General features: G+C 43.9%; 1 protein-coding gene across 2 annotated transcripts in view; it reads left to right on the forward strand.

Moving 5' to 3' along the window:
- LOC147022352 (heat shock factor protein 1-like) overlaps positions 1–21,437 on the forward strand; it is a 45,550-nt gene that overhangs the window by 8,094 nt on the left and 16,019 nt on the right. For both annotated transcript variants that reach the window (XM_085893162.1, XM_085893163.1), the window contains exons 2-3: positions 15,845–15,953; positions 16,354–16,463. In XM_085893162.1, the coding sequence (XP_085749288.1) occupies positions 15,845–15,953; positions 16,354–16,463 (219 nt within the window). The remainder of the gene's footprint in view (positions 1–15,844; positions 15,954–16,353; positions 16,464–21,437) is intronic.

Consider the following 21,437-nt stretch of genomic DNA (forward strand, 5'->3'; position numbering starts at 1 on the left):
ATTTGGAATCTCACCTTGTTTGGTGGACAGAATTTAGAATCTCACCTTGTTTGATGGACAGAATTTAGAATCTCACCTTGTTTGATGGACAGAATTTGGAATCTCACCTTGTTTGATGGACAGAATTTAGAATCTCACCTTGTTTGATGGACAGAATTTGGAATCTCATCTTGTTTGGTGGATAGAATTTGGAATCTCACCTTGTTTGGTGGATAGAATTTGGAATCTCACCTTGTTAGGTGGACAGAATTTGGAATCTCACCTTGTTTGGTGGACAGAATTTGGAATCTCACCTTGTTTGATGGACAGAATTTGGAATCTCACCTTGTTTGGTGGGCAGAATTTAGAATCTCACCTTGTTTGATGGACAGAATTTAGAATCTCACCTTGTTTGATAGACAGAATTTGGAATCTCACCTTGTTTGGTGGACAGAATTTGGAAGCTCGCCTTGTTTTGTGGCCAGAATTTGGAATATCACATTGTTTGATGGATAGAATTTGGAATCTTACCTTGTTTGGTGGACAGAATTTGGAATCTCACCTTGTTTGGTGGACAGAATTTAGAATCTCACCTTGTTTGGTGGACAGAATTTGGAATCTCACCTTGTTTGATGGACAGAATTTAGAATCTCACCTTGTTTGATGGACAGAATTTGGAATCTCACCTTGTTTGGTGGACAGAATTTGGAATCTCACCTTGTTTGGTGGACAGAATTTAGAATCTCACCTTGTTTGGTGGACAGAATTTGGAATCTCACCTTGTTTGATGGATAGAATTTGGAATCTCACCTTGTTTGGTGGACAGAATTTGGAATCTCACCTTGTTTGGTGGACAGAATTTGGAATCTCACCTTGTTTGGTGGACAGAATTTAGAATCTCACCTTGTTTGATGGACAGAATTTAGAATCTCACCTTGTTTGATGGACAGAATTTGGAATCTCACCTTGTTTGATGGACAGAATTTAGAATCTCACCTTGTTTGATGGACAGAATTTGGAATCTCATCTTGTTTGGTGGATAGAATTTGGAATCTCACCTTGTTTGGTGGATAGAATTTGGAATCTCACCTTGTTAGGTGGACAGAATTTGGAATCTCACCTTGTTTGGTGGACAGAATTTGGAATCTCACCTTGTTTGATGGACAGAATTTGGAATCTCACCTTGTTTGGTGGGCAGAATTTAGAATCTCACCTTGTTTGATGGACAGAATTTAGAATCTCACCTTGTTTGATAGACAGAATTTGGAATCTCACCTTGTTTGGTGGACAGAATTTGGAAGCTCGCCTTGTTTTGTGGCCAGAATTTGGAATATCACATTGTTTGATGGATAGAATTTGGAATCTTACCTTGTTTGGTGGACAGAATTTGGAATCTCACCTTGTTTGGTGGACAGAATTTGGAATCTCACCTTGTTTGGTGGACAGAATTTGGAATCTCACCTTGTTTGATGGACAGAATTTAGAATCTCACCTTGTTTGGTGGACAGAATTTGGAATCTCACCTTGTTTGGTGGACAGAATTTGGAATCTCACCTTGTTTGGTGGACAGAATTTAGAATCTCACCTTGTTTGGTGGACAGAATTTGGAATCTCACCTTGTTTGGTGGACAGAATTTGGAATCTCACCTTGTTTGGTGGACAGAATTTGGAATCTCACCTTGTTTGATGGATAGAATTTGGAATCTCACCTTGTTTGGTGGACAGAATTTGGAATCTCACCTTGTTTGGTGGACAGAATTTGGAATCTCACCTTGTTTGGTGGACAGAATTTAGAATCTCACCTTGTTTGGTGGACAGAATTTGGAATCTCACCTTGTTTGGTGGACAGAATTTGGAATCTCACCTTGTTTGGTGGACAGAATTTAGAATCTCACCTTGTTTGATGGACAGAATTTAGAATCTCACCTTGTTTGGTGGACAGAATTTGGAATCTCACCTTGTTTGATGGATAGAATTTGGAATCTCACCTTGTTTGGTGGACAGAATTTGGAATCTCACCTTGTTTGGTGGACAGAATTTGGAATCTCACCTTGTTTGGTGGACAGAATTTAGAATCTCACCTTGTTTGATGGACAGAATTTAGAATCTCACCTTGTTTGATGGACAGAATTTGGAATCTCACCTTGTTTGATGGACAGAATTTAGAATCTCACCTTGTTTGATGGACAGAATTTGGAATCTCACCTTGTTTGATGGACAGAATTTAGAATCTCACCTTGTTTGGTGGACAGAATTTGGAATCTCATCTTGTTTGGTGGATAGAATTTGGAATCTCACCTTGTGAGGTGGACAGAATTTGGAATCTCACCTTGTTTGGTGGACAGAATTTGGAATCTCACCTTGTTTGATGGACAGAATTTGGAATCTCATCTTGTTTGGTGGACAGAATTTGGAATCTCATCTTGTTTGATGGATAGAATTTGGAATCTCACCTTGTTTGGTGGATAGAATTTGGAATCTCACCTTGTTTGGTGGACAGAATTTGGAATCTCACCTTGTTTGATGGATAGAATTTGGAATCTCACCTTGTTTGGTGGACAGAATTTGGAATCTCACCTTGTTTGGTGGACAGAATTTGGAATCTCACCTTGTTTGGTGGACAGAATTTGGAATCTCACCTTGTTTGGTGGGCAGAATTTAGAATCTCACCTTGTTTGATGGACAGAATTTAGAATCTCACCTTGTTTGATAGACAGAATTTGGAAGCTCGCCTTGTTTTGTGGCCAGAATTTGGAATATCACATTGTTTGATGGATAGAATTTGGAATCTTACCTTGTTTGATGGATAGAATTTGGAATCTCACCTTGTTTGGTGGACAGAATTTGGAATCTCACCTTGTTTGATGGACAGAATTTGGAATCTCACCTTGTTTGGTGGACAGAATTTGGAATCTCACCTTGTTTGGTGGACAGAATTTGGAATCTCACCTTGTTTGGTGGACAGAATTTGGAATCTCACCTTGTTTGGTGGACAGAATTTGGAATCTCACCTTGTTTGGTGGACAGAATTTGGAATCTCACCTTGTTTGATGGACAGAATTTATAATCTCACCTTGTTTGATAGACAGAATTTGGAAGCTCGCCTTGTTTTGTGGCCAGAATTTGGAATATCACATTGTTTGATGGATAGAATTTGGAATCTCACCTTGTTTGGTGGACAGAATTTGGAATCTCACCTTGTTTGGTGGACAGAATTTGGAATCTCACCTTGTTTGGTGGACAGAATTTGGAATCTCACCTTGTTTGGTGGACAGAATTTGGAATCTCACCTTGTTTGGTGGACAGAATTTGGAATCTCACCTTGTTTGGTGGACAGAATTTGGAATCTCACCTTGTTTGGTGGACAGAATTTGGAATCTCACCTTGTTTGGTGGACAGAATTTGGAATCTCACCTTGTTTGGTGGACAGAATTTAGAATCTCACCTTGTTTGATGGACAGAATTTAGAATCTCACCTTGTTTGGTGGACAGAATTTGGAATCTCACCTTGTTTGATGGATAGAATTTGGAATCTCACCTTGTTTGGTGGACAGAATTTGGAATCTCACCTTGTTTGGTGGACAGAATTTGGAATCTCACCTTGTTTGGTGGACAGAATTTAGAATCTCACCTTGTTTGGTGGACAGAATTTGGAATCTCACCTTGTTTGGTGGACAGAATTTGGAATCTCACCTTGTTTGGTGGACAGAATTTAGAATCTCACCTTGTTTGATGGACAGAATTTAGAATCTCACCTTGTTTGGTGGACAGAATTTGGAATCTCACCTTGTTTGATGGACAGAATTTGGAATCTCACCTTGTTTGGTGGGCAGAATTTAGAATCTCACCTTGTTTGATGGACAGAATTTAGAATCTCACCTTGTTTGATAGACAGAATTTGGAATCTCACCTTGTTTGGTGGACAGAATTTGGAAGCTCGCCTTGTTTTGTGGCCAGAATTTGGAATATCACATTGTTTGATGGATAGAATTTGGAATCTTACCTTGTTTGGTGGACAGAATTTGGAATCTCACCTTGTTTGGTGGACAGAATTTAGAATCTCACCTTGTTTGGTGGACAGAATTTGGAATCTCACCTTGTTTGATGGACAGAATTTAGAATCTCACCTTGTTTGATGGACAGAATTTGGAATCTCACCTTGTTTGGTGGACAGAATTTGGAATCTCACCTTGTTTGGTGGACAGAATTTAGAATCTCACCTTGTTTGGTGGACAGAATTTGGAATCTCACCTTGTTTGATGGATAGAATTTGGAATCTCACCTTGTTTGGTGGACAGAATTTGGAATCTCACCTTGTTTGGTGGACAGAATTTGGAATCTCACCTTGTTTGGTGGACAGAATTTAGAATCTCACCTTGTTTGATGGACAGAATTTAGAATCTCACCTTGTTTGATGGACAGAATTTGGAATCTCACCTTGTTTGATGGACAGAATTTAGAATCTCACCTTGTTTGATGGACAGAATTTGGAATCTCATCTTGTTTGGTGGATAGAATTTGGAATCTCACCTTGTTTGGTGGATAGAATTTGGAATCTCACCTTGTTAGGTGGACAGAATTTGGAATCTCACCTTGTTTGGTGGACAGAATTTGGAATCTCACCTTGTTTGATGGACAGAATTTGGAATCTCACCTTGTTTGGTGGGCAGAATTTAGAATCTCACCTTGTTTGATGGACAGAATTTAGAATCTCACCTTGTTTGATAGACAGAATTTGGAATCTCACCTTGTTTGGTGGACAGAATTTGGAAGCTCGCCTTGTTTTGTGGCCAGAATTTGGAATATCACATTGTTTGATGGATAGAATTTGGAATCTTACCTTGTTTGGTGGACAGAATTTGGAATCTCACCTTGTTTGGTGGACAGAATTTAGAATCTCACCTTGTTTGGTGGACAGAATTTGGAATCTCACCTTGTTTGATGGACAGAATTTAGAATCTCACCTTGTTTGATGGACAGAATTTGGAATCTCACCTTGTTTGGTGGACAGAATTTGGAATCTCACCTTGTTTGGTGGACAGAATTTAGAATCTCACCTTGTTTGGTGGACAGAATTTGGAATCTCACCTTGTTTGATGGATAGAATTTGGAATCTCACCTTGTTTGGTGGACAGAATTTGGAATCTCACCTTGTTTGGTGGACAGAATTTGGAATCTCACCTTGTTTGGTGGACAGAATTTAGAATCTCACCTTGTTTGATGGACAGAATTTAGAATCTCACCTTGTTTGATGGACAGAATTTGGAATCTCACCTTGTTTGATGGACAGAATTTAGAATCTCACCTTGTTTGATGGACAGAATTTGGAATCTCATCTTGTTTGGTGGATAGAATTTGGAATCTCACCTTGTTTGGTGGATAGAATTTGGAATCTCACCTTGTTTGGTGGACAGAATTTGGAATCTCACCTTGTTTGGTGGACAGAATTTGGAATCTCACCTTGTTTGATGGACAGAATTTGGAATCTCACCTTGTTTGGTGGGCAGAATTTAGAATCTCACCTTGTTTGATGGACAGAATTTAGAATCTCACCTTGTTTGATAGACAGAATTTGGAATCTCACCTTGTTTGGTGGACAGAATTTGGAAGCTCGCCTTGTTTTGTGGCCAGAATTTGGAATATCACATTGTTTGATGGATAGAATTTGGAATCTTACCTTGTTTGGTGGACAGAATTTGGAATCTCACCTTGTTTGGTGGACAGAATTTGGAATCTCACCTTGTTTGGTGGACAGAATTTGGAATCTCACCTTGTTTGATGGACAGAATTTGGAATCTCACCTTGTTTGGTGGACAGAATTTGGAATCTCACCTTGTTTGGTGGACAGAATTTGGAATCTCACCTTGTTTGGTGGACAGAATTTAGAATCTCACCTTGTTTGGTGGACAGAATTTGGAATCTCACCTTGTTTGGTGGACAGAATTTGGAATCTCACCTTGTTTGGTGGACAGAATTTGGAATCTCACCTTGTTTGATGGATAGAATTTGGAATCTCACCTTGTTTGGTGGACAGAATTTGGAATCTCACCTTGTTTGGTGGACAGAATTTGGAATCTCACCTTGTTTGGTGGACAGAATTTAGAATCTCACCTTGTTTGGTGGACAGAATTTGGAATCTCACCTTGTTTGGTGGACAGAATTTGGAATCTCACCTTGTTTGGTGGACAGAATTTAGAATCTCACCTTGTTTGATGGACAGAATTTAGAATCTCACCTTGTTTGGTGGACAGAATTTGGAATCTCACCTTGTTTGATGGATAGAATTTGGAATCTCACCTTGTTTGGTGGACAGAATTTGGAATCTCACCTTGTTTGGTGGACAGAATTTGGAATCTCACCTTGTTTGGTGGACAGAATTTGGAATCTCACCTTGTTTGGTGGACAGAATTTAGAATCTCACCTTGTTTGATGGACAGAATTTAGAATCTCACCTTGTTTGATGGACAGAATTTGGAATCTCACCTTGTTTGGTGGACAGAATTTGGAATCTCACCTTGTTTGGTGGACAGAATTTGGAATCTCACCTTGTTTGGTGGACAGAATTTGGAATCTCACCTTGTTTGGTGGACAGAATTTGGAATCTCACCTTGTTTGGTGGACAGAATTTGGAATCTCACCTTGTTTGGTGGACAGAATTTGGAATCTCACCTTGTTTGGTGGACAGAATTTAGAATCTCACCTTGTTTGATGGACAGAATTTAGAATCTCACCTTGTTTGGTGGACAGAATTTGGAATCTCACCTTGTTTGATGGACAGAATTTGGAATCTCACCTTGTTTGGTGGACAGAATTTGGAATCTCACCTTGTTTGGTGGACAGAATTTGGAATCTCACCTTGTTTGGTGGACAGAATTTGGAATCTCACCTTGTTTGGTGGACAGAATTTGGAATCTCACCTTGTTTGATGGACAGAATTTGGAATCTCACCTTGTTTGGTGGACAGAATTTGGAATCTCACCTTGTTTGGTGGACAGAATTTGGAATCTCACCTTGTTTGGTGGACAGAATTTGGAATCTCACCTTGTTTGGTGGACAGAATTTGGAATCTCACCTTGTTTGATGGATAGAATTTGGAATCTCACCTTGTTTGGTGGACAGAATTTGGAATCTCACCTTGTTTGGTGGACAGAATTTGGAATCTCACCTTGTTTGGTGGACAGAATTTGGAATCTCACCTTGTTTGGTGGACAGAATTTAGAATCTCACCTTGTTTGATGGACAGAATTTGGAATCTCACCTTGTTTGGTGGACAGAATTTGGAATCTCACCTTGTTTGGTGGACAGAATTTGGAATCTCATCTTGTTTGGTGGACAGAATTTGGAATCTCACCTTGTTTGATGGACAGAATTTAGAATCTCACCTTGTTTGATAGACAGAATTTGGAATCTCACCTTGTTTGATGGACAGAATTTAGAATCTCACCTTGTTTGATAGACAGAATTTGGAATCTCACCTTGTTTGGTGGACAGAATTTGGAAGCTCTACTTGTTTGGTGGACAGAATTTGGAAGCTCGCCTTGTTTGGTGGACAGAATTTGGAATCTCACCTTGTTTGGTGGACAGAATTTGGAATCTCACCTTGTTTGATGGACAGAATTTGGAATCTCACCTTGTTTGATCGACAGAATTTGGAAGCTCGCCTTGTTTTGTGGCCAGAATTTGGAATATCACATTGTTTGATGGATAGAATTTGGAATCTCACCTTGTTTGGTGGATAGAATTTGGAATCTCACCTTGTTTGGTGGACAGAATTTGGAATCTCACCTTGTTTGATGGATAGAATTTGGAATCTCACCTTGTTTGGTGGACAGAATTTGGAATCTCACCTTGTTTGGTGGACAGAATTTGGAATCTCACCTTGTTTGGTGGACAGAATTTGGAATCTCACCTTGTTTGGTGGACAGAATTTGGAATCTCACCTTGTTTGATGGACAGAATTTAGAATCTCACCTTGTTTGATGGACAGAATTTGGAATCTCATCTTGTTTGGTGGATAGAATTTGGAATCTCACCTTGTTTGGTGGACAGAATTTGGAATCTCACCTTGTTTGATGGACAGAATTTGGAATCTCACCTTGTTTGGTGGACAGAATTTGGAATCTCACCTTGTTTGGTGGACAGAATTTGGAATCTCACCTTGTTTGGTGGACAGAATTTGGAATCTCACCTTGTTTGGTGGACAGAATTTGGAATCTCACCTTGTTTGGTGGACAGAATTTGGAATCTCACCTTGTTTGGTGGACAGAATTTAGAATCTCACCTTGTTTGATGGACAGAATTTAGAATCTCACCTTGTTTGATGGACAGAATTTGGAATCTCACCTTGTTTGGTGGACAGAATTTGGAAGCTCGCCTTGTTTTGTGGCCAGAATTTGGAATATCACATTGTTTGATGGATAGAATTTGGAATCTTACCTTGTTTGATGGATAGAATTTGGAATCTCACCTTGTTTGGTGGACAGAATTTGGAATCTCACCTTGTTTGGTGGACAGAATTTGGAATCTCACCTTGTTTGGTGGACAGAATTTGGAATCTCACCTTGTTTGGTGGACAGAATTTGGAATCTCACCTTGTTTGGTGGACAGAATTTGGAATCTCACCTTGTTTGGTGGACAGAATTTGGAATCTCACCTTGTTTGGTGGACAGAATTTGGAATCTCACCTTGTTTGGTGGACAGAATTTAGAATCTCACCTTGTTTGGTGGACAGAATTTGGAATCTCACCTTGTTTGATGGACAGAATTTAGAATCTCACCTTGTTTGATAGACAGAATTTGGAATCTCACCTTGTTTGGTGGACAGAATTTGGAAGCTCGCCTTGTTTGGTGGACAGAATTTGGAATCTCACCTTGTTTGGTGGACAGAATTTGGAATCTCACCTTGTTTGATGGACAGAATTTGGAATCTCACCTTGTTTGGTGGACAGAATTTGGAATCTCACCTTGTTTGGTGGACAGAATTTGGAATCTCACCTTGTTTGGTGGACAGAATTTGGAATCTCACCTTGTTTGATGGACAGAATTTAGAATCTCACCTTGTTTGGTGGACAGAATTTGGAATCTCACCTTGTTTGATGGACAGAATTTGGAATCTCACCTTGTTTGGTGGACAGAATTTGGAATCTCACCTTGTTTGGTGGACAGAATTTGGAATCTCACCTTGTTTGATGGACAGAATTTGGAATCTCACCTTGTTTGGTGGACAGAATTTGGAATCTCACCTTGTTTGGTGGACAGAATTTGGAATCTCACCTTGTTTGGTGGACAGAATTTGGAATCTCACCTTGTTTGGTGGACAGAATTTGGAATCTCACCTTGTTTGGTGGACAGAATTTAGAATCTCACCTTGTTTGATGGACAGAATTTGGAATCTCACCTTGTTTGGTGGACAGAATTTGGAATCTCACCTTGTTTGGTGGACAGAATTTGGAATCTCACCTTGTTTGGTGGACAGAATTTGGAATCTCACCTTGTTTGATGGACAGAATTTGGAATCTCACCTTGTTTGGTGGACAGAATTTGGAATCTCACCTTGTTTGGTGGACAGAATTTGGAATCTCACCTTGTTTGGTGGACAGAATTTGGAATCTCACCTTGTTTGGTGGACAGAATTTGGAATCTCACCTTGTTTGGTGGACAGAATTTGGAATCTCACCTTGTTTGGTGGACAGAATTTAGAATCTCACCTTGTTTGATGGACAGAATTTGGAATCTCACCTTGTTTGGTGGACAGAATTTGGAATCTCACCTTGTTTGGTGGACAGAATTTGGAATCTCACCTTGTTTGGTGGACAGAATTTGGAATCTCACCTTGTTTGGTGGACAGAATTTGGAATCTCACCTTGTTTGATGGACAGAATTTGGAATCTCACCTTGTTTGGTGGACAGAATTTGGAATCTCACCTTGTTTGGTGGACAGAATTTGGAATCTCACCTTGTTTGGTGGACAGAATTTAGAATCTCACCTTGTTTGGTGGACAGAATTTGGAATCTCACCTTGTTTGGTGGACAGAATTTGGAATCTCACCTTGTTTGGTGGACAGAATTTGGAATCTCACCTTGTTTGGTGGACAGAATTTGGAATCTCACCTTGTTTGATGGACAGAATTTGGAATCTCACCTTGTTTGGTGGACAGAATTTGGAATCTCACCTTGTTTGGTGGACAGAATTTGGAATCTCACCTTGTTTGGTGGACAGAATTTGGAATCTCACCTTGTTTGGTGGACAGAATTTAGAATCTCACCTTGTTTGATGGACAGAATTTAGAATCTCACCTTGTTTGATGGATAGAATTTGGAATCTCACCTTGTTTGATGGATAGAATTTGGAATCTCACCTTGTTTGGTGGATAGAATTTGGAATCTCACCTTGTTTGGTGGACAGAATTTGGAATCTCACCTTGTTTGGTGGACAGAATTTGGAATCTCACCTTGTTTGGTGGACAGAATTTGGAATCTCACCTTGTTTGGTGGACAGAATTTAGAATCTCACCTTGTTTGATGGACAGAATTTAGAATCTCACCTTGTTTGATAGACAGAATTTGGAATCTCACCTTGTTTGATAGACAGAATTTGGAAGCTCGCCTTGTTTTGTGGCCAGAATTTGGAATATCACATTGTTTGATGGATAGAATTTGGAATCTTACCTTGTTTGATGGATAGAATTTGGAATCTCACCTTGTTTGGTGGACAGAATTTGGAATCTCACCTTGTTTGGTGGACAGAATTTGGAATCTCACCTTGTTTGGTGGACAGAATTTGGAATCTCACCTTGTTTGGTGGACAGAATTTGGAATCTCACCTTGTTTGGTGGACAGAATTTGGAATCTCACCTTGTTTGGTGGACAGAATTTGGAATCTCACCTTGTTTGGTGGACAGAATTTGGAATCTCACCTTGTTTGGTGGACAGAATTTGGAATCTCACCTTGTTTGGTGGACAGAATTTGGAATCTCACCTTGTTTGATGGACAGAATTTGGAATCTCACCTTGTTTGGTGGACAGAATTTGGAATCTCACCTTGTTTGGTGGACAGAATTTGGAATCTCACCTTGTTTGGTGGACAGAATTTGGAATCTCACCTTGTTTGGTGGACAGAATTTGGAATCTCACCTTGTTTGGTGGACAGAATTTGGAATCTCACCTTGTTTGGTGGACAGAATTTGGAATCTCACCTTGTTTGGTGGACAGAATTTGGAATCTCACCTTGTTTGATGGACAGAATTTGGAATCTCACCTTGTTTGGTGGACAGAATTTGGAATCTCACCTTGTTTGGTGGACAGAATTTGGAATCTCACCTTGTTTGGTGGACAGAATTTAGAATCTCACCTTGTTTGATGGACAGAATTTAGAATCTCACCTTGTTTGATAGACAGAATTTGGAATCTCACCTTGTTTGATGGACAGAATTTGGAATCTCACCTTGTTTGATGGATAGAATTTGGAATCTCACCTTGTTTGGTGGACAGAATTTGGAATCTCACCTTGTTTGGTGGACAGAATTTGGAATCTCACCTTGTTTGGTGGACAGAATTTGGAATCTCACCTTGTTTGGTGGACAGAATTTGGAATCTCACCTTGTTTGGTGGACAGAATTTGGAATCTCACCTTGTTTGGTGGACAGAATTTGGAATCTCACCTTGTTTGGTGGACAGAATTTGGAATCTCACCTTGTTTGGTGGACAGAATTTGGAATCTCACCTTGTTTGGTGGACAGAATTTGGAATCTCACCTTGTTTGGTGGACAGAATTTGGAATCTCACCTTGTTTGGTGGACAGAATTTGGAATCTCACCTTGTTTGGTGGACAGAATTTGGAATCTCACCTTGTTTGATGGACAATTTGTAATCTCACCTTGTTTGGGGGACAGAATTTGGAATATCACCTTGTTTGGTGGACAGAATTTGGAATGCCACCTTGTTTGGCACACAGCTGTTGTACAAACACCTGTAGTATCTTCTTCTCCTTCTCCTTCTCCTTCTCCTTCTCCATGAGGCTCTATAAATGCCACAAACCCAAACCCATCGGCTTCAGCCAAATACAAAAATAAAAAAACAACAAAGGTCAGGGACTTTATGCTGTTCGCCCCGTTTCCTTTATATATTTAAGACCGATTTGCAGGGTTGAGGGTACTTCTGGCTCAATTGACATTGTGTATCCGGTACGTCCAACCCAAGGATCCCCAACTCTCAGCACAGTGTAAAAGATGTGATCTGATTTCTCCATACCGAGGGCATTGAGTGAAAATGTGTTCCAGATCTTCAGGACCTTACACTACTCTTCGAACTCCGTCGGGTGACACCCTATCCTATGTGAATAGGTGTTTGGAGCGCAGTGTCCAAGTCTGAGCCTGTAGAGGATTCCTGGTCCCTTTGGGAGAGTTGAAATGAGACAGAGGACTCGACCGAAGGCTTTTTTTTGTATACCTTGTCGAGGCTCATATGAGAGCGAACACACAATGCACAGCAAGGGGGAATTAGATGGAAGGGACAAAACAATGGGGAACAGACACATTGGGATATCTGTGGAAGGGAGAGGGATGGGATGGGGAACATGGGGAAGAGAAGATGGATATAACAGGGACTTTCAGGAAGGAAAGCAGGGGAATTGAAGGAAGTGGGCTTGGATGGATTATCGGGGGTAGAAAAGATCGAGGATTTGGATGGGGGATGATAAGAGGTGGTGGTGAACAGCTGTTTTGAAAGCCTGGATGGAAGAATGGGAAAGAATTGAGTGAGGGAGTTTATTCCAAAGGCGGGGAAAAAAGAGGAATAGAAGAGTGAAGGTGAGCAGTGATTCGTGATTTTGGTAGTTTTACCAGAAGGGGGCTGTTGGCGGACCTTGAGTGCCCTGTGGAAATGTGGTGGGGACAAATCGCAGAGAGAGCAGGGGGGCAAGGCTGGAGAGGAGACGGTAGAAGACAGAAAGACCACCGACCAACCTGCAGTGATTGAGTGAGAGGCCCAAAGACTCAGCTTCATTGCGGGAGATGCCGATGATCCTAAATGCCTTGGTTTCGACAGCGTGAAGCCGAAAAAGGTGGGAGACAGGAGCACCAGCCCAGAGGGGAGACCAGTACTCCATCAGGCTACGGACAAAAGCTTTGTAAGTGGTCAGAAGCTCAGGAGGGCCGAGAAAGAACTTTACACGACGGAGGATTCCCAGTCGGCGACTGGCTTTGGCGGCGAGGTTGGATATGTGACTTTCCCAGGAAAGGTAATGGCTGACAGTGAGACCCAGAAGCTTGAAAGAAAAGACTTCTTCCAGAGGATTGTTGAGAAAGTGGATGGGGGGGGGGTTCTTAACGGTCCTTTCGAAGAGACATCGTGAGAGTGTGAGATTTGTCTGGATTGAAAGACATGTTCCACGTGTTGGACCAGTTTGTGATTTTATCCAGACCTGCAGTGAGCGAAGAAGCTGCTGCATGCCGATCTGAGGGATGACAGATGGTACGGCAGAGGGTGGAGTCGTCAGCAAATAGATATGGAGGATTTTCCAGAGAGTCGGAGAGATCATTGATGAAAACCAGAAAAAGAACAGGGCCCAGAACGCTACCTTGAGGAACTCCAGTCTGGACAGGAAGAGGGGATGAAAGAACTCCATTTAGGGCCACACGGTGACTGTGACAGGAGAGGAAGTCTGCGAGCCATGAGTGGAGATGGCCTTGAATACCATGGGAAGAGAGTTTGGTGAGTAGTGCAGGGTGCCAGACTGTGTCAAAAGCACGTGATATGTCCAGGGATACGGCTCGGATTTCCTGTCTGGCATTGAGGACCTCTATCTATTGATGGGAGAGCAGAAGCAGCATATCCAGGCTAGAGTGACCGGGTCTGAAACCAAATTGATGATCGGAAATCAAGACATTGGAGAAGAGGAAGGATTTCATGTCTGAAGCGATGATGGATTCCATAACCTTGCTGATGATTGGGAGAAGGCTGATTGGTCTGCAGTTGCAGGGTTCTGTTTTTGCACCTTTTTATGCAGGGCAGTGATGTTAGCAGATTTCCAAGCAGATGGCAGATGACCTTGAGCAAATGAGAGGGTGAATAGAACAGAGGGTGGGTGAGCAAGAGCAGAAGAGCAGGCTTTGAGGACACATGGGCTGATGCCGTCTGGACCGGTTTCAGAATCTGAGTCGAGGTTTGAAAGCAAGCTCTCCACCTTGTCAGAAGAAAACAACACAGAGTCCAGGGACAGTTGGGTGCGACTGGATAAGGTGGGTAGAGAAAGTGATGGGTTTCGGACACAAGATTTAGCTGCAAACACCGAGTTTAGGCATTCAGCTTTATCACGTGTGGTATCAGCAGTGCGGCCATTTGAGGTAAGGGAGGGGATGGAGGGGGAACATACACCAGAAACAGATTTGATTAAACGCCACCAGGATTTTGAGGAGCGAGAGAGGTTTGAGAGTTCAGACTTGAGATGAGAAAGATGTTGTTTTCTGGCTCTCCTGAGGGTAGATACACACTTGTTCCGAGCTTTGTGGAAGGAACTGAGATTGCCCTCAGTTGGGTTTGCTTTCCATGAGGCAAAGGCAAGTTGTACCTTAAAGCACCATCTACCTTTGGTACCTGTGGTATCATCCATGACCATCAGATGAAGTGTGTTGTCCGGCTCCTGTTTCAAGTTATTCTCACTACTGTGTCGCTGTAGGACACTTCCTCGACCACAAATAGCAGGTGTAAAGTGTGCAGTAAAGATTCCCATTTGTACACTTGAAATATCAAAAGGTAAATTCCATTCTATTTATTTTGCTTCATTTATTTGTTTTGTGTAAGGTATCGAGGCTCATAGAAGAGCATAACCGCAGGTTCAGCATGCAAAATGGGGGTAAAGAGAAAACGGTGGGACAACAACAAACAGATGTACCACAGCAGAGGAATGTAATTGAATGGTGAGAATAGGGTCTCAGTGAGTGTAACAAAGTTAAGTAGTGGCAATGGGAGAGACCATGAGGTGGCAGTGGGAAGCAGTCTTGAAAAGACGTTGGATTCAGAAGGACAGTTCCACAGGCAAGCACAGAGGGTATGGAAGAATGAAGGTAAGTATTGAGCTTTGTCATGTGGTGGTTGGGGGGAGTTTAGACAGCTTTGTTAATTTTTTTTTAGCTTTTCTGGAATTTAAATTCCAGATAAGGTATTGTCATCTTGCACCGTCCGTCCATCTCCTTTTTTGACTTCTCCGGAGAAGTCGCTGGGCCGATCCGGCTGAAATTTGTCAGCAACGTTCCTCTCCTAACTGGGAACAGGAATTGCAAAGCTCGTTCCGGTCACATGAATTTAAGTCGGTCAAAATGGCCGACTTTATAAATTTCTTCAAAATTCTTCTTCTCCAGACCCACCAGTCAGAATGCTACCAAATTTGGGTCACAACATCAGGACAGGGTCTTGATGTTAAATTGTGGAGGCCATGCCGATTACATGACCAGAAGTGTGTCAAAATGGCGGGCCCGCAAATTCCTTCAAAAATTATCTTCTCCTGATCCACCAGTCAGAATGCTACCAAATTTGGTTTGCAATATTAGGCCAGGGTCGGGATGTTAAATTGCCACAGTCATTCCAATCACGTGACCGAATGTGTGTCAAAATGGCGGACTTCGTAAAAAATTTTTTTGGAAAATGGCGTAAATTCCTTCAACAAGCTTCCTCTCTAGATCCACCAGTTCACAGTTATGCCATGGTGGTGTGTGGCTCTCCTGTTTTTTGCAGGATTGGGGCTTAATCACATGATCACTATCAGTCTTTGATGCATCTCAGAATCAATGATCGGAGATGGTGTTTAGCATTGGACATGGTGTCCAGCCTCATCGTCCTCAATGCCAATTTCCCTCTCCACCTCCCACAGAATGGGCAGAGCTTCCTCGTGTACGATGAGCACCGCTTCGCCAAAGAGATTCTGCCAAAATACTTCAAGCACAGCAAAATGAACAGCTTTGTTCGACAGCTAAATATGTGTACGTATGGGCACGACCTCACGACACGGCGACCGCGGATGTACGGTGCATGTTTCGCTTCGCCTTGGAGTGAGATCATTTACAGTTGTATTGATTCAAATTGATGTTGAAACCGATATTCCATTGTTATTGTTCCAACGCCTTGTGATTAAATAAAGTAAATTGCTGCAGAAGGTTTCATCTTTGATGAGAGGTAGTCCAGAATGTTGCATGCATTGGAGAAGAATTGCACGGTTGGTGTGTATTTCTTGAAGAATAACTGTCATGGTTCCATTTGTACTTTTGTATCTGCTGGAGGTTCGGGCAATAATGAGTGTTGCAGGTTGCTGAGGTTGCTTTGGTATATATGCTATTATGGGAGGGATTGATGATCTATAATGTCTGCTGGTGGTTCCGACAGATGGCTTCTGCAAAGTGGACGCCATCAGGGATAAGAAGGACATCTCAGAATTTGAGCATCCCTGTTTTGTCCGTGGGTCTTCTAAGCTCCTCAAGAAGGTAAAGCGCAAGGTATGTATGTTAAGCCGCATCACTCATTTGGGACATTCTCAGTGTATTAATGTCGATTTGCCAAGCCAGCCATTCCTTATCGATGGTTTTAGATGGAGTGCTTCAGCCACTTGATCAGCGCTCCAGAACAAACTTGATAACTGAAGATATTCCTGGCTTGCGGGGTACACCCGTGTGTGGGTTAAACATGCCTGAAAATTTTCAAGAGCATTTTTTTTCCCCAGGTGTGGGGCATACCAGGGGGTGGGTTATTTGCGTGAAAATACAGTAAGATTCAACAGAAAGCATTTAAATGACAAGAGATACACCTTCACCCTGCAGATGAATATCCACTTTCATGTGCACACCATCTCTCTTCGCAATCTTGTTTTTCAGATTGTCATATTCTTATCATTAATCTTTTGTTATCTAATATATTGTTGTGGCCCTGGGTTGCGGGGGTACTACGAGGGAGGAGATATTCCTGGTTTCTCCCTGGACTCACCCAGAATCGAGGACGTCACACACGAATAAGTTTGTGTCCCAGCGGGTCGCAAATCAACTGCGTACGCCAATAATTTGACCATGTGACCCAGTGTCCTCCGTATGACTACCGTTTAACTGGGAACACGCGGTCGCCTTATCGGGGAATCGCGCCCTCAATTCGTACTTGCGTTACTTCCCGTATCAGGTGCAGCCAAGTACGCACCCGCTAATAAGCAGATTTTGGGGGTATAACTCCCCAGCTATGTTCATGTGCAGACCATGCTGGACCAATAGCGGAAAAGATGAAAACGAGCTGGATGCATTTATAACGAAACAGATTTATTATTAGAAAGCGAGGAAAGTTATGTGGCACAATAATGTGTTTATTCACAGACGTACAGCAGGGGAAAGCAAGGAATTTGTAGGTGCGACAAAAGAAATGCAACATTCATAAAAGAAGACAGTGCAGATTTCCCCCGATAAACTTATACAGTCTTATCTTACATTATACATGATAGGTACACACACACACACACACACACACACACACACACACACACACACATACACACACACACACATTAGAGATAGCCCAGAAAGAGGAGAGGCAGTTGAGGAGTCGTGACCTCGTGGTACCTGGCATGGTCAGCAGAGCGACGTAACCCAATCGCTTCGGAAGGGGGAGGAGGGAGCAAAACTGAACATGTCTATCGTGTGAGAGTGAGGCGTGAATGTCGTGCAGAGTGGTAAAGAGGAAAGTGTGACAAGTGCGAGTCAGTGAGGTCGCTCTGAAAAGAACTTGTTTAGGGCTTGCCCTCACCAATTGCTCTTGTGCGTCCACAGTGGACGAGACATAGATGGGAGAGAAGATGCGTGAGAGAAAGACTTTAATGGAGTTGTGTGAGGGTCTGTAAATGTCAATATTGGCTACTGGATGCAGCTGAAACTGAGCTTTGATGACCCGGGGGTGTTCCTGGCCCGTTCTGGCAATCACTTTCTCTACCCTGATATCCTCGCTTGGCTGCTCCGCCCTCTCCTCTCGGTCGTACTGACTTGTGGTAATATTTCGCTCGGGCCAAGACGAAGGAAGAGCTGAGAAGACAGATTGTGAGCTGAATTGCTCCTTATATGATCTCTGAGCGGGGGGAGGAGCCAAGAATCAGATGAAATGATCCTGTAGGTGTTTCTGAGCTCCCCCATTGGTGCTAGGCAGTTGCCCCATGCCGTAGCCATGTCTCACCAGGCTTCGGAAGCCAAAATAGCTTTATTCGCTCCCACGCTGCGCCACACATCAGAGCTCCGTGATTAACATGGGGTGAGAGTTTTCAGAAGCGCTCTCCGGCTCCGAACGTGCACTGCACTCTATAAGCATGGTTATTTGGGGGAAAACCCCCGAGCTAGGTCAGGTCAGGTTCGATCTGTGACCTGCTACAGGTACCATGTAAACCTGTACTAACCTGTTCCATGGTCGGGTTGTCGGCGACTAAACCGTCTCCCCCACCAGGTTTTCTGGTGAGGAGGGTGTTTGGATATGGACACCCAGCAGGATTAAAAACAAAACCTGTCAAAGGGCGGAGGAGCTCCTTGTGAGCCAACGGCCATCCATATCTAGTGCCCAACTGTGTCTGCGGACGTCCTCCTGCAGTTGGGTTACTTCTTATTAGGAGGTTGGTGGCAGGATTTGCACTCCAGCCACCGTAAAACGCTTCATTCCGCAAAACGCAAAAACGCAAAAAAATCTGAAAACCCACTCCGTGGGAGTACCTCCTGTGCAGCTTCCCTTCGCAGGGCAGCTCACCGGATGATGGGATTGGGGCAAAGCCTTCGGGACCCCCAATCTTTGATAGGAGGGAAACCACGGGGTAACATCCCTGGGTCAGATTGCGGGAGAGTGTGTCGGAGTGGTGCTGAGGTGTCGTCCACCAGACGGCGGTCTCCTTGGGTTAACCTGAGGCGGTCCCTTCGGGTGGGTGCCTGGAATGTCCTATCCCTAAGAGAGGATGATCACCTGTCTCTGTTATCATCTGAGCTCAAGCGTTTGGACATCGGGATTGCAGCTCTCTCTGAGGTTCGGAGACCGGATTGCGGCGAGATAATGGTGGGTGGTTACACCTACTATTGGCCTGGTCGCTCTGATGGTTACCATACCCAAGGAGTTGCTGTAGCTGTGGCCAATAAGCTGACCCCAATGATAATTGAGGTAACACCGGTCAACGAGCGTATTATGAGATTAAGGATTCGTCACTCCTTAGGTGTCATTTCCCTGGTCTCTATTTATGCTCCGACTGAGGCGAGTGATCTTACCGTGAAGGATGCATTCTACGCCACACTCGAGTCTGTGGTTGATCAGTGCCCCAGACGAGATACACTTCTAGTCTTGGGGGATTTCAATGCATCGACTGGAACTGATAGGGATGGTTATGAGGTGTGTGTTGGTCCCCATGGGTCAGGAACTATGAACCAGAATAGCACTAAGTTCCTTGACTTTGCAAGAAGTCATGGACTTAGGGTGGCTGGTTCATGGTTTCAGCGCCCGCAAGCTCATCGCTGGACTTGGTATTCCAACGCTGGCGGTGTGGCAAAGGAGATTGACCATGTCCTCATTGACGGTCGTTGGAGGATGATCCAGAACTGCAGGGTCTACCGGAGTGCTCAGTTCCTCAATACTGACCACAGGCTTGTTGTAGCAACTCTAAAGCTGCACCTTAAATCCTGGAGAATGGTACCATCCCAGCCTAGGCTGGATGTTGCCAAGCTCAGGGATGAGAGAGTAGCTGAGGAGTTTGCGAACAGGCTGAGTGGACACTTCGCGGGTCTGGGTGCTTTGGGGGGTCCTGAAGAGTTGTGGATCACCTTCAAGACCACCGTCCTTGATGTTGCCGGTGGATGCCTTGGAGTTCACCGCAGGGCAAAGAAGAATTTTGTCTCTCAAGGGACACTGGATACCATTGACCAGAGTCGCAGGGCCAGGCTGAATGGCAGAGCTGAGCTGTTCAGGGAGCTGAGGCGTAAAACTGTACGTGCACTGAGGGTGGACAAGGAGGCCTATGTGCGAGGAATCTGTGAGGGGGTAGAGCATCACCTGTGGACAGGTGATTCTCGTCCCGCTTACAGGGGAATTCGCGCATTACGTTCATCCAAGCCCATCCCTCGGAGCACTGCAGTTCGAGCAGAGAGTGGTAGGCTCTTGACAGAGGAGTCTGAAGTGAAGGCCCGCTGGGCCGGTTACTTTGAGCGGTTGTACCAGGCTGATCCCCCAGCTGTCGAGTTGGACGTCAAGGGTGTTACAATCCCTGTTGCTGACCCTCGAATCAACTGTGGTCCACCATCGCTTGTGGAAACACGGGCTGCGGTGAACCAGTTGAAACGGGGCAAAGCTCCAGGGATCTGTGGCATCCATGCTGAACTTCTCAAGGCTGGTGGAAATGCTGCACTCGCGTCGTTGCATGCAGTTTTGTGCTCTGCCTGGAACACAGGCATCATCCCAACTGACTGGAAGAGGGGCCTTGTTGTCCCTCTCTGGAAAGGGAAGGGTGATCGCCAAGACTGCAACAACTACCGAGGGGTGACGCTGCTCTCAGTGCCGGGCAAGGTCTTTGCTCGGATAATTCTTGATAGGGTTCGCCACCATCTGCTTGAGCACCAGCGTCCAGAGCAGTCAGGCTTTACACCAAAGAGGTCAACGATTGACCGTATCCTTGCTCTTCGTGTCCTCACTGAACGCAGACGAGAGTTTCGGCAGGGGCTGCTTGCAGCCTATGTTGATCTCTGTAAAGCGTTCGATTCAGTGAATCGGGATGTCCTCTGGAGGATTCTTGGTCTTCGTGGGGTGCCACCGAAACTGATCGATCTGATGTCTGAACTCTACTCTGGTACTGAGAGTGCTGTGAAGTGTGGTGGTACCGCCTCTGACTTATTTCCAGTTGTTACTGGAGTTCGTCAGGGATGTGTACTTGCCCCCACACTTTTCAGCACTTGTATGGACTGGATTTTTGGGAGGATGTCGGAGAGATCAAGTTGCGGTGCATCGTTTGGCAATGTCAAGATCTCGGACCTTGATTTTGCAGATGATGCAGTCATCTTTGCGGAGACTTTAGACATCCTCTTGGGGGCCCTCGAGGTGCTGAATGAGGGGTCGGAGCCGTTGGGATTACGGATTTCTTGGGTCAAAACAAAGATCCAGGCTTTCGTTGACATCTTGGATGCTGCTGTCCTGTCTGTGTCTGTTTGTGGTGAGGATGTTGAGGTCGTGGATAGATTCACTTACCTTGGCAGTGATATTCATGTCTCCGCAGGTTGTGAGCCGGAGGTCAATAGACGTCTGGGTCGGGCCTGGGGAGTCATGGATTCACTGGATCATGGGGTGTGGCGCTGCCGGTACCTGTGCGGGAGGACGAAAGTCCGAGTCTTCAGGTCCTTGGTACTTCCAGTCTTGCTCTATGGGTGCGAGACTTGGACTTTGACCAAGGATCTGAGACGGAGACTTAATTCCTTTGGTACCAGGTCTCT

This window comes from Eptatretus burgeri, chromosome 8 (assembly GCF_056783735.1).
Source record: "Eptatretus burgeri isolate ZD-2024b chromosome 8, Ebu_testis_v1, whole genome shotgun sequence".
Classification (NCBI taxonomy): Eukaryota; Metazoa; Chordata; class Myxini; order Myxiniformes; family Myxinidae; genus Eptatretus; species Eptatretus burgeri.